Source organism: Amphiprion ocellaris, chromosome 1, assembly GCF_022539595.1.
Source record: "Amphiprion ocellaris isolate individual 3 ecotype Okinawa chromosome 1, ASM2253959v1, whole genome shotgun sequence".
Classification (NCBI taxonomy): domain Eukaryota; kingdom Metazoa; phylum Chordata; class Actinopteri; family Pomacentridae; genus Amphiprion; species Amphiprion ocellaris.
Genome location: NC_072766.1, coordinates 43,239,465 through 43,252,833, shown reverse-complemented (window position 1 = coordinate 43,252,833; position 13,369 = coordinate 43,239,465). Strand labels below are relative to the sequence as shown.

At 44.7% G+C, this 13,369-nt stretch overlaps 1 protein-coding gene across 1 annotated transcript; it reads left to right on the top strand.

Moving 5' to 3' along the window:
- Positions 1 to 1,181: 1,181 nt before the first annotated feature.
- On the top strand, positions 1,182 to 3,296 carry cebpa (CCAAT enhancer binding protein alpha). Its single transcript, XM_023289071.3, has one exon. It carries the CDS (start codon positions 1,326 to 1,328, stop codon positions 2,241 to 2,243), a length of 918 nt encoding a protein of 305 aa, XP_023144839.1. The 5' UTR covers positions 1,182 to 1,325; the 3' UTR covers positions 2,244 to 3,296.
- Positions 3,297 to 13,369: the final 10,073 nt, after the last annotated feature.

Here is a 13,369-nt window from a genome sequence, read left to right as displayed (position 1 = left end):
CTCTTCCATGATCCTTGAAAACCTTCTAAGGACCACTGGAACCTCCTCAGAGAGTCTCTGAACTGTTCCTTGAACGTCCTCAAGAACCTCTACATATATCTTTAATTTCCACAAAACATTCTAACTTCCTTATAGACTTCTAAAAACCTCTTCAAGGACTCCTGGAGCCTCTTCAAGGACTCCTGGAGCCTTTTCAAGGACCTCTGGACTTGGTTCCGGGACCCCTTAAAACTCTTCAAGGACCTTGATGGACTTCCTCCAGGTGGAAATGTCTCATCTGCTGCTGAAACTGTGAAACTTAAGTCCACCAGGACCAAACTCCAGGTTCACAAATGTTCTCAAGGAAACCTTGAAGATCCTGAGATAAAACCTGGATGATCCTGGAGGATCCTGGAGGAACCTGGACGATCCTCTGTGTTCTCAACTCCTTTGAAAACGAGCTGCAGCAGCAAACATCAGCTGGAATAAAGTCATGGATGATGAGGAACCAGCTGCAGGTTCTCTGGTTTCCGCCGACAGATGGCGCTGCAGGCTCAGCTCCTGCTGCTGACAGGCGAAGCTCCAGGTAAGAAAAGAATAATTTAACGAAATAAAATTAATAATCAGAACTGATCTGACAGCAGTTTAATATTTAATCATCGGACTGAAATAGTTTCACAGGTTCTGATTTTAACCATAAACTCACTGAGCTGCAGACAGAACCGAATCTCAGACAGCTGGAAGGTTATTAATAATAACAATAACAATATTAATAATAATAATAATAATAATAATAATAATAATAATAATAATAATAATAATAATAATAATAATAATAATAATAATAATAATAAATTGAATACCAGTTTAAACTCTTCAATCTGGATCAGAACCGCAGCGCGTCTCATGGAGGAAGTTAAAGACGCAGCAGGTCTGGACTGATCCGGGTCTCTGAAGGACTCTGGGTCCCTCCAGAACCAGAACCGAGTTCTGAGGAGCTCAGATCCAAGTTCTGCTCTGAAGAAACGATCCTGATCAGGAACGGAGGGTTGAAGTCAGGACTCTGTGTGTGTGTGTGTGTGTGTGTGTGTGTGTGTGTGTGTGTGTGTGTGTGTGTGTGTGTGTGTGTGTGTGTGTGTGTGTGTGTGTGCGCGCGCGCGTTCCCGCCCCTCTCCTCCTGCTATATAACGCCTCTTTGACAGCTCTCCGTGTCCTGATCAGGAGAACCAGCCGTCGCTCCGCAGCCTCCTCCTCTCCGGTAAACCTCCGCTTCTTACCGAGCTGCGGCTCCGGAGCTCCGCCACCTGAGACTCTCCAAACTGGATTCCCGGAGCTCCTCGCCATGTATGCCCGGCTTTAGATTCTCCATGGAGCTCTCTAACCTGTACGAGGTCGCGCCCCGGCCCCTGATGAGCAGCCTGACCCACAGCCAGCAGCCCTCCTCCGGCTACAGAGACCCGGCAGAGCTCGGCGGTGAGATCGGAGACAGCGAGACGTCCATCGACCTGAGCGCCTACATCGACCCGTCGGCGTTCAACGACGACTTCCTGGCCGACCTGTTCCACCACAGCTCCCGGCAGGACAAGCTGAAAATGATGAACGGGGAGTACGACCCGGTCCCGTGCGGCCCGGGGCCCCAGCAGCTCTATATGTCCAACTACATGGAGTCCAAGCTGGAGCCGCTCTACGAGCACAACCCGCCGCGCCTGCGCCCGGTGGCCATCAAGCAGGAGCCGCGGGACGACGAGGACCTGAACCCCGGTCTGCCCCCCACCTACCACCACCCGCACCCGCACTCCCAGCAGTACCAGCACCCCCCGCCGCAGCCGCAGATGCCGCACCTCCAGTACCAGATCGCGCACTGCGCCCAGACCACCATGCACCTCCAGCCGGGCCACCCGACGCCCCCGCCGACCCCAGTGCCCAGCCCGCACCAGCACCACCACCAGCACCCGCACCAGCACCCGCAGCAAGGCGGCCTGAAGCTGCTGGACCCGCAGCGGGGCGGCGGGAAGCCCAAGAAGCACGTGGACAAGAGCAGCCCGGAGTACCGGCTGCGGCGGGAGCGCAACAACGTGGCCGTGCGCAAGAGCAGGGACAAGGCCAAGATGCGCAACATGGAGACGCAGCAGAAGGTGGTGGAGTTGACCACCGACAACGACAGACTGAGGCGGAGGGTGGAGCACCTGACCCGGGAGCTGGACACGTTACGGGGCATCTTCAGGCAGCTGCCCGACGGATCCTTCAAACCTCTGGGCAGCTGAGAGACTCCGACCTGCAGCTGGACGCAGCTGGATTTACGCACCGAGGAGCTGCTGTTCACTGCAAACACACGAGGCTGAGCGCGTCCACAGCCGGACTTCAGGTGGATTGTGATGAGGACTGATCTCAGACCCGCTCAGGGCTTCTGTTGTTGCAGTGATCATGTGCCTTTGGACTGTGCATAATAAGCTGGTTCCACAGCGGACTCATATTTGTGCCTTTTTCCCAACAGACATATCAGAGCAGCTAAGGTAGGGCACGGGGAGCGCGCACGGTGAGCGCGCCCGAGCCTGTCGTGCATGTTTCTTCATTATTGTGTTTTATACAGTTAGAGTCTCTTCTTACCTTCATCTGTGTTTGTTTCAGTCTCAGAATCATTCCAGCTCACATCTCAACAGTTTGGTGTTTTTAAAGCTCAACTTCGGTGCTGGAGCTCAGATCTCACTCTGATCATCTCAAAATTTTAAATGTGGACTCAGTCATGATGAGAGTTGCAGCTAAATGTGGACTTTCTGAAGAGTTTTCTGTAGAACATGAAGGTGGTGCTCCTCATCAGCACTTGTTCCCTAAAGAGACTCCAAGAATCTCATGTGTAGAAAATCAGCTCTGAGAGAAACTCTTCCTCCTCTGGAGCTGAAAACATGCTGGAGTTTTTCATGCCAAAGTAAAAGATAAAACCTGAATGAGTTCAAACTGGAATGAAGCTGTGGAACCTCTGTGTGGTTCTGCAGCGGCTCCTGGAGGCACTAGAGACGGTTCTGGTGTTGTGAATGTGAACAGGGTTCTATGCAACGTGACTCTTCCTCTCTGGACTCGTGGTGCCTTCTGATCCACCTTTGACCTCCTGATTTAACAGATTCCACAGATCGGAGTCAGCGAGGGAGAAGGAAGCACTTTGCTGTTGTTGTTTTTTATTTTTACAAACTGATGTTGTTTCAAACTTTACTTCTCAGTTGTAAAATAAGCTTATATATAAATATATATGAATAAATATATATATATAAAATACCAAAAAATCTGAAGCATTATAATAAAAGAAACTTGTTTTAACAGAATCTTCTGGTGGTTTTGGATTTATTCTCCTGTTGATCTTTCTTCAGCTCATCTCTGATCCAACATTAAGTTTTATTCTCACACAGGATGAGAAAGTTCCAGATAAATAATCAGTTCAGATGTTTATCTGACAGGTTTGGTTCAGATCTGATGACAGCAGTTTATAAAGAGTCAAACCTCAGATCAGTTTTTATTGTTTCTGCTCATGTTTGGTGAGTTTTCTTCCCTGAGTTTGTCCTTAAAGGCTCCTGTAGATGAAATCACACAAATAAAATCAGCCTCCTGATTTCTTCTGGTGAGTTTCAGAGAAGCTGAATCTCTTTAAATTCCACAGTTTGGATCTAAACTTTATTCCTAAATCAGTCGAGTCACAGAAATAATCTCAGGTTTAGTCGTCAGGTTGAACATGTGGAACTGTTCTCCTCAGAATATTAAAGCTGTAAAGACAAAGTCTCTGGGTTCAGGATTAAAACCTGGAAGGAAGCAGAAAAAGTTAAACCCGATGAAGCTGCAGAATGTTTTCATTCATGATACCGTTCAAAAAGACTAGAAGACTGTAGATTCTTAATAAAGTTCAGGATAGTAGACTGTAGATTCTTAGTAAAGTTCAGGATAGTAGACTGTAGATTCTTAATAAAGATCAGGATAGTAGAATGTAGATTCTTGGTAAAGTTCAGGGCTGCAAAACAGTCATTCGAGTGTTTTGCAGCCCTGAACTTTACTAAGAATCTACAGTCTACATATCTACACCACCGTTCAGAGGTTTAGGGTCATGCAGATAAACTCCCACTTTTACCCATGTGTTAACATAACTGCACAAGGGTTTTCTAGTCATCAATGAGCCTTTCAACACCATTAGCTAACACAATATAGCATTAGAACACAGGAGTGATGGTTGCTGGAAATGTTCCTCTGTACCTCTATGGAGATATTCCATTAAAAATCAGCTGTTTCCAGCTACAATAGTCATTTACCACATTAACAATGTCTACACTGGATTTATCATTCATTTCATGTTATCTTCACTGAATAAAAAGTGCTTTTCTTTCAACAGTAAGGACATTTCTAAGTGACCCCAAACCTGCATCTCCGTCTCCAAGCAGTTATTAAAACACTGAGACTCTCCACAGGGTCTCAGAACATCAGGACCTTCTTCATCTGTTTTTTGACCCACAATCCTCAGCAGCAGGACGACACCTGAGGCTGCTCAGACAGGTGAGTTCAGACATCTGAGCAGCTTCAGGTCCGACTGGATGGAGCATGTTTAGGAAGAGATGGAAGGAAGCAGAACTAATATGAGATTCAGGACTGCAGGACGCTGATGTTACCTGAGAGGTTAAACTCAGGGACTAAAAGCTCCAAACCGACCTCAGATCTACTGCAGTTCTCAACAAACACACTGTAAAAAATAGTTATGGTGAAAAACCATGATGGTAAAAACAGTTTGATGACGTTTATTTAACACTGAATCACTGTAAATAAGTTCATCAGGAGAAAAAAATGTGTTTTTTACATTTATTCTCTTGAAATAATACCTTTCTATGCTCTTGTAGAGTTATTAGATTGAAAAATGCCACAATATGTAAACTATCACTACTGTGATTATTGCATTTATTTCTCAAAAAGAACACAGTAATCCACAGTTAAATGTACGAACTGATAACAGAAACATGCCATAATATTAATAACATGTAACATGAAAGTTACTGCTTTTATTTCATGTAAAACTACAGTTGGTATCAGTGTTGGTAACGGACATGTGGTTGAATATTTATGACAGCTATAACCACTCAAAATACATTTTAGACTGGTTTAGAACTGGTTTAGGACCCATTTTAGACTGGTTTAGGATTGGTTTAGAACTGGTTTCAGACTGTCTTGGGAAGATTTTAGACTTTTGTTTAACTCCAGAAAAACCAAACCTAACACCAAGCATGGTGGTGGCAGTATCATGCTGTGGAACCACAGCTTCACACAAAGAAAATGGAATAATGAAGAAGGAGGATCACCTCCATGTTCTGTGAATGTTTTGTTTTGTACCACATTATTTTGTGTCTCTTTGTGTCTCTTTGTGGTTGTTTAATGTGTCTTTGTGTCTCTTTGCAACTCTTTGCTTCTCTTTGCGTCTCTTTGAGGTTGTTTTGTGTCTCTTTGTATCTCTTTGCGTCTCTTGGTGTGCGTATTGTGTCTCTTGGCGTCTCTTGGTGTGCGTTTTGTGTCTCTTTGCATCTCTTGGTGTGCGTTTTGTGTCTCTTTGCATCTCTTGGTGTGCCTTTTGCGTCTCTTGGCGTCTCTTGGTGTGCGTTTTGCGTCTCTTTGCGTCTCTTGGTGTGCGTTTTGCGTCTCTTTGCGTCTCTTGGTGTGCGTATTGCGTCTCTTGGTGTGCGTTTTGCGTCTCTTTGCGTCTCTTGGTGTGCGTATTGCGTCTCTTGGTGTGCGTTTTGCGTCTCTGCGTCTCTTTGCGTCTCTTGGTGTGCGTTTTGCGTCTCTTGGCGTCTCTTGGTGTGTGTTTTGCGTCTCTTTGCGTCTCTTGGTGTGCGTTTTGCATCTCTTGGCGTCTCTTGGTGTGCGTTTTGCATCTCTTGGCGTCTCTTGGTGTGCGTTTTGCGTCGCTTTGCGTCTCTTGGTGTGCGTTTTGCGTCTCTTTGCGTCTCTTGGTGTGCGTATTGCATCTCTTTGCGTCTCTTGGTGTGCGTTTTGCGTCTCTTGGCGTCTCTTGGTGTGCGTTTTGCGTCGCTTTGCGTCTCTTGGTGTGCGTTTTGCGTCTCTTTGCGTCTCTTGGTGTGCGTTTTGCGTCTCTTTGCGTCTCTTGGTGTGCGTTTTGCGTCTCTTTGCGTCTCTTGGTGTGCGTTTTGCGTCTCTTTGCGTCTCTTGGTGTGCGTTTTGCGTCTCTTTGCGTCTCTTGGTGTGCGTATTGCGTCTCTTTGCGTCTCTTGGCGTCTCGTGGTGTGTGTTTTGCGTCTCTTTGCGTCTCTTGGTGTGCGTTTTGCGTCTCTTTGCGTCTCTTGGTGTGCGTTTTGCGTCTCTTTGCGTCTCTTGGTGTGCGTTTTGCGTCTCTTTGCGTCTCTTGGTGTGCGTATTGCGTCTCTTTGCGTCTCTTGGCGTCTCTTGGTGTGTGTTTTGCGTCTCTTTGCGTCTCTTGGTGTGCATTTTGCATCTCTTGGCGTCTCTTGGTGTGCGTTTTGCGTCGCTTTGCGTCTCTTGGTGTGCGTATTGCGTCTCTTTGCGTCTCTTGGTGTGCGTTTTGCGTCTCTTTGCGTCCCTTGGTGTGCGTATTGCCTCTCTTTGCGTCTCTTGGTGTGCGTTTTGCGTCTCTTGGCGTCTCTTGGTGTGCGTTTTGCGTCGCTTTGCGTCTCTTGGTGTGCGTTTTGCATCTCTTTGCGTCTCTTGGTGTGCGTTTTGCATCTCTTTGCGTCTCTTGGTGTGCGTTTTGCGTCTCTTTGCGTCTCTTGGTGTGCGTTTTGCGTCTCTTTGCGTCTCTTGGTGTGCGTATTGCGTCTCTTTGCGTCTCTTGGCGTCTCGTGGTGTGTGTTTTGCGTCTCTTGGCGTCTCTTGGTGTGCGTTTTGCGTCTCTTTGCGTCTCTTGGTGTGTGTTTTGCGTCTCTTGGCGTCTCTTGGTGTGCGTTTTGCGTCTCTTTGCGTCTCTTGGTGTGCGTTTTGTGTCTCTTTGCGTCTCTTGGTGTGCGTTTTGCGTCTCTTTGCGTCTCTTGGTGTGCGTTTTGCGTCTCTTTGCGTCTCTTGGTGTGCGTCTGCAGACACAGAGCGGATCTCGGCTCTGATAACAGCAGAAAACAGAACATTCATTATGAACTTTTGCACTGTTCAGTAATCAGATTTAAAAGCAGATATGAAGCATGAAAGTTTCTCCAGAGAAGCTGTGACTGATGATGAACTTCTGCTGATACCGACAGAACCGGGCTGGGACGCCTCTAATTAAAATGAATTAACGGACTGGGATATTTTACTGCTGTAATGATCTGAAACAAAGTGGAACCTGAAACCCAGCTGGAGCCAGAACAGAACCGGTAAGTGTTTGTGTGTTTTAGAGCTGAGGAACCAGCAGGAGGAATAAACTCCATGCAGGGCTGCAGCGCTATTAGAACCAGGTGAACTGGACCCGACCGCCGTGCTGAGCCTGGGAACAGAACCATGTGAGAGCAGGTTGATAGAAACATGCAGCTGGCAGAGCAGCTGATGGCTTCCACATGTTCTGACTGAAATACGACTGATCCAACATGAAATATGTTCCTGAAAACATGCATCATCCTGACATCAGAACCGCCTGCAGGAATGTTCTGGGTGGATCCGTGTCCTGAACAGGGTCGCCGACACGCTGAAACGTTCACTTTATGAAAGGTTTTATGATTTTAACAGTGAAGTTTCTGCTGGTGTCTAAAGTTTCCCTTTAATCCTGGTCCTGTGAGCATAGCTTAGCTTCAACAGCAGCAGCAGTAACCTTCATACAACCATAACAGATTTTAAACGTTAGCTGGTGAACTTTAGAACTGGTTTAGGACTGGTTTAGGACTGTCTTTGGAAGGTTTTAGACTTTTTTAAACTCCAGAAACACCAAACCTACCGTTAGGCATATTGGTGGCAGTATCACATTATTCTCTTTGCGTCTCTTTGAGGTTGTTTTGTGTCTCTATGCTTCTCTTTGTGCCTCTTCGCATCTCGTTGCTTCTCTTGGTGTCTCTTTGTGTCTCTTTGCTTCTCTTGGTGTCTCTTTGTGTCTCGTTGCTTCTCTTGGTGTCTCTTTGCGTTTCTTTGTGTCTTTTTGTGTCTCTGTGTCTCTTGGTGTGTGTTTAGTATGTCTTTGCATCTCTTTGCGTCTCTTTGTGTCTCTTTGTGTCTCTTTGTGCCTCTTCGCATCTCTTTGCTTCTCTTGGTGTCTCTTTGTGTCTCTTTGCTTCTCTTGGTGTCTCTTTGCTTCTCTTGGTGTCTCTTTGTGTCTCTTTGCTTCTCTTGGTGTCTCTTTGTGTCTCTTTGTGCCTCTTCGCATCTCTTTGCTTCTCTTTGTGTCTCTTTGTGTCTCTTTGCTTCTCTTGGTGTCTCTTTGCTTCTCTTGGTGTCTCTTTGTGTCTCTTTGCTTCTCTTGGTGTCTCTTTGCTTCTCTTGGTGTCTCTTTGTGTCTCTTTGCTTCTCTTGGTGTCTCTTTGTGTCTCTTTGCGTCTCTTTGTGCCTCTTTGCATCTCTTTGCTTCGCTTGGTGTCTCTTTGCTTCTCTTGGTGTCTCTTTGTGTCTCTTTGTGCCTCTTCGCATCTCTTTGCTTCTCTTGGTGTCTCTTTGTGTCTCTTTGCTTCTCTTGGTGTCTCTTTGCTTCTCTTGGTGTCTCTTTGTGTCTCTTTGCTTCTCTTGGTTTCTCTTTGTGTCTCTTTGTGCCTCTTCGCATCTCTTTGCTTCTCTTGGTGTCTCTTTGTGTCTCTTTGTGTCTCTTTGCTTCTCTTGGTGTCTCTTTGCTTCTCTTGGTGTCTCTTTGTGTCTCTTTGCTTCTCTTGGTGTCTCTTTGCTTCTCTTGGTGTCTCTTTGTGTCTCTTTGCTTCTCTTGGTGTCTCTTTGTGTCTCTTTGTGTCTCTTTGTGCCTCTTTGCATCTCTTTGCTTTGCTTGGTGTCTCTTTGCTTCTCTTTGTGTCTCTTTGTGTTTCTTTGTGCCTCTTCGCATCTCTTTGCTTCTCTTGGTGTCTCTTTGTGTCTCTGTCTAATCCTCAAGGCAGGAGTCAGGACCTGCAGTAAATGACAGCAAAAATGACTCAGCAGCTTAGAGTAATCAGATTACTTGTAGATACATAGATCTATCTATATATAGATGTGCACAGATCTATAACACACAAACAAGCAGACAGTTCACAGAGTTCATGGACTAAATGACCTCTATGGGTAAAATATCAGCAGAACGTGAAGAAGGAACGTGTCTACATGAACATGAAGAACTGCTGAGGAATAATTGGAACAAGAGGAGAGCTTTCACTCTGATTAGAAACTGTCTAGATTTGTAGGCATTTTGTGTTATTTTGTGGTTGTTTTGTGTTTTGGTTTATCCTCAGATATTCATGCTGCATCTAGAAATGTCCTCTGTCAACTGTCAGGACTATGCATCCACTGTGGTAGTCCTGGTCAGGTTCTCACCAAACATCTGGACTCCATCTGAGCCCAACTCATTGATCTTCATCTGACCAAAGAATGTTCTCCAACATCCATCAGGCTTCTTCTCATGTTCTTCAGCAAACTTTCATCTGGAAGTTTAGCTCTGAGCAGCAACCAGGTTTAGTTCTGGTCCTCCGTCCATAGAGGTTGATGTTCTGAAGGTTCCTTCACACTGTCTGAGCTTCACACTAACTCTGGTTTCCATGGAGAACCCCTGAACCAAGTCTGAAGCAGCTGCTGTTTGTTTTTACAGCTGGATGGAGAAAGTAGTTCACTGTCTGTGGAGTCATTTTAGGAGCTCTGATTAGTGGAACTATGACTCCTTCTAGACCTCCTGATTAGTGGTACTATGACTCCTTCTAGACCTCCTGATTAGTGGTACTATGACTCCTTCTAGACCTCCTGATTAGTGGAACTATGACTCCTTCTAGACCTCCTGATTAGTGGAACTATGACTCCTTCTAGACCTCCTGATTAGTGGTACTATGACTCCTTCTAGACCTCCTGATTAGTGGTACTATGACTCCTTCTAGACCTCCTGATTAGTGGTACTATGACTCCTTCTAGACCTCAGATTAGTGGTACTATGACTCCTTCTAGACCTCCTGATTAGTGGAACTATGACTCCTTCTAGACCTCCTGATTAGTGGTACTATGACTCCTTCTAGACCTCCTGATTAGTGGTACTATGACTCCTTCTAGACCTCCTGATTAGTGGTACTATGACTCCTTCTAGACCTCAGATTAGTGGTACTATGACTCCTGCTAGACCTCCTGATTAGTGGTACTATGACTCCTTCTAGACCTCAGATTAGTGGTACTATGACTCCTGCTAGACCTCCTGATTAGTGGTGCTATGACTCCTACTAAACCTCCTGATTAGTGGTACTATGACTCCTTCTAGACTTTCTGATTAGTGGTACTATGACTCCTTCTAGACCTCCTGATTCCTGCTGACTCTGTGCTTCACTGGTTTTTAGTTGCTCACTGATCTTCCTGGATCTTTTTCCATCTTTGTCAAGTCTCTCAGTCAGATGTTTCTCTTCCTCTGTTCAGTTCTTCTCCATGTGGAGCCATGAAGCAGACATAGATAGACCCAGTCCATAGGTCCAGGACTGATAATGTTCTGCTGTCATCAGCTCATTTTAGAACCATGTTCATGCATTTGGTTTAGTTCAGACCTGTTCTGGTAGCTGATCGGATCTTCTCCTTAGCTTCAGCCCAGTGGTTTTGGCTGCAGGCGTCTCTCAGTGTGTTCTGACACACCATCCTTTGATTTGGGTTTTGGACGGAGGAGAGCATCAGATGTTGGCCTCAGACTCTTCCTGTGGATGGAAGACATTAGCCTGTTAGCGGCTGGAACTCTCCTCTGCTTTATTTCCAGTTTACGTCCAGAAACCCAGAGTCCAGGCCTCAGTGGTAATAATCCTCTCACACAGTTCGCTGAGCTGATCTTCAGCTCTACGCCTGATAAAAAGCTGCCAGTTTCATGTTTAGGAAGCATGAAGATGAACTCTTTCGTCAGTAACCTGACAATGAATCCACTTTACTGTTCATATTTGTCATGTCATGGATCAGGTTTGGGTCCATTTTTATCTGATTTTATATATTTAAAGCTGAATAACGTTTCATGAAAACATCACAAATCCAGTATATTTCATTTAGATTAACAGACAACTTTAAAATTGAATTATTCTGATCATTACATTTACACAGACTAAAAGCAGCTCTGATTAGTGGTACTATGACTCCTTCTAGACCTCCTGATTAGTGGTTCTATGACTCCTTCTAGACCTCCTGATCAGTGGTACTATGACTCCTTCTAGACCTCCTGATTAGTGGTTCTATGACTCAGGTTGGTGGAAACAGTCTTTTTGCTGGTTCGTCTTTTGTCTTCTATCGTCTGTCAGTACTGGACAGATGAAGAGTTTGATTTTGATTTTACTGACTTATTTCCTACAGAAATGATGACTTGGTTTTATTCGTGTTGATCCTTTTATTGGTGGAAACATGGGCTGCATGTGGGTCATATCTTTGGTGTTTGAGCTGCTGAATGAGGTCCTGTTTCCTCTCTGTTCCGTGGTCAGATGCAGGAGAACATGTGGTTATTTTCAGATCTCCAGTGTTTGCAGTCTCAAAGTGCTCTGGCTTCATTGACAGGCTGTGTGGAGAGTGTGTCAGCGGCCCGATCCATCTATCTGCTCTATTTGGCCTCCACTTCTAATATTTGGCCTCTGTTAAACTTTAACCGGCTCTTTTCATTGAGTCCAGCGAGCAGCTAAAGGACAGCAGGTTCTCCACTGTTTGTTCTCAGACTCACATGGACTGTGACTTTCACTCAGACTCTGGACCAGTCCTCCCAGTCTGATGAAGAACAAAAACCTGCTGGCGTTTGATGGTTTAACTCTTATTATCCATGAACAAGCTTCATCAGTTGGTTTTCATTCAGATTTAACGCAAACTAAAGTTTAACTTCTTAAGCTTCTGAAGACTTTTCCCTCTGAATGACAAACAGTTGAAACACTTTCTCAAATGCTGCAGACTTCTCTGATATCAGGTCATTAATTGGTAGAGCTGCAGCAATTAATCAATTAGCTGTTGTTTAATTTGCTGTAATTAATCAGTTAATTGTTGCAGTTCTACCAACTAATGAGCTGCTAATAATTCAGCCAACTACTCTGATAATTAGTTCATCAGCTGGAGTCATTTTTAAATCTAAACTGTCTAAATTCTGTGATTTCAGCTTCTTCAGTGAGTATTTTCTGGTTTCTTTCCTCTGACAGTAAACTGAAGATCTTTGGACTAAACCAGACATTTGAGAAAACTCTGATCCAAATTTAAAATTATTTTCTGACATTTTAGAACCAAACAGCTGATCGATTCATCCAGAAAATCATCAGCAGGAAAATAAATGTTATTTAACAGCAATTTATGGATTATGACCAAATACTGCTCTCGTCTGTGTGAGATTTTACTGCTAATTAGCTAATGTTAGCATGCTAACACGCTAAACTAAGGTGGTGAACATGTCGTAAACTTTTGCTGTTACTTTTAGTAAATGTGTCTTGAAGGTTTGTCTTTTATTCTTCTTCACTAGTTTGATGAACAGATTGCTCTGCTAAATCTGACTAGCATTAGCATTAGCAGTAGCTACATGCAGCAGAACAACATATTTCATCGACTGCATCACCACTGTTGCTAATCAAGTTGATTTTATTAAGTTCCCTCAACCTAAATTAGTTTTAAATCAGCTGAGTTCATTAAGTTGATGCAACATTATCACGTCAACATTGAAATAACGTTTGCAACCTAAACATTTTCTGTAAATCAGTTAATTAGATTTCTTATCGTGTAATTAAGCGGCAGAGACTCTGAGCTTTAAAATTTCAGAGCTCTTTATCACACTGTGGAGTTTAAACATGAGGAAACTTGTCGCTGCATCTCAGATCTGGAAGCAGCTTCTTAAAATATTTCCCTGAAGATCTTAATCCTGTCTGATAGAGCAGTGATTCTGCTGCTGCTGGAGGCCCAACAAAGAGAGGACGGCGAGTCCCAGCAGGGAAACCTTCTGTTGTTTGTTCAGTCTCTTTATTGGCTCTGAATGAGGATCATTAGAGCAGCAGAAATATTTGTTCTGGTGTCTTCTGGAGGAACATTTCTGCAGCGATTTACGAGCCGGTCGGAGCAGATTGATGCGAAGCGCCGTCAGCTACAGTGCAGGATGCTGCCGTCGGCCTCAACACGTTCAGCTTTCTGCCGCCGTCACGCCTCCAATCACCCTGACAGCTGAGCGAAGATAAAGCTGCTGTTTGTTTTCCTGATTTATGGAGCAGAATTCCTGCCAGATTTGATTTCTTTGTTCCATAACTGGAGGTGAAGCTTTTCTGTTTTCTATGAAACACCCAAAACAAACTAAAAAGATTTATATTAT

What these genes read in the sequence shown, in the direction of transcription:
- cebpa (XM_023289071.3), top strand. Translation starts at nt 1,326, where the DNA reads ATGCCCGGCTTTAGATTCTCCATGGAGCTCTCTAACCTGTACGAGGTC.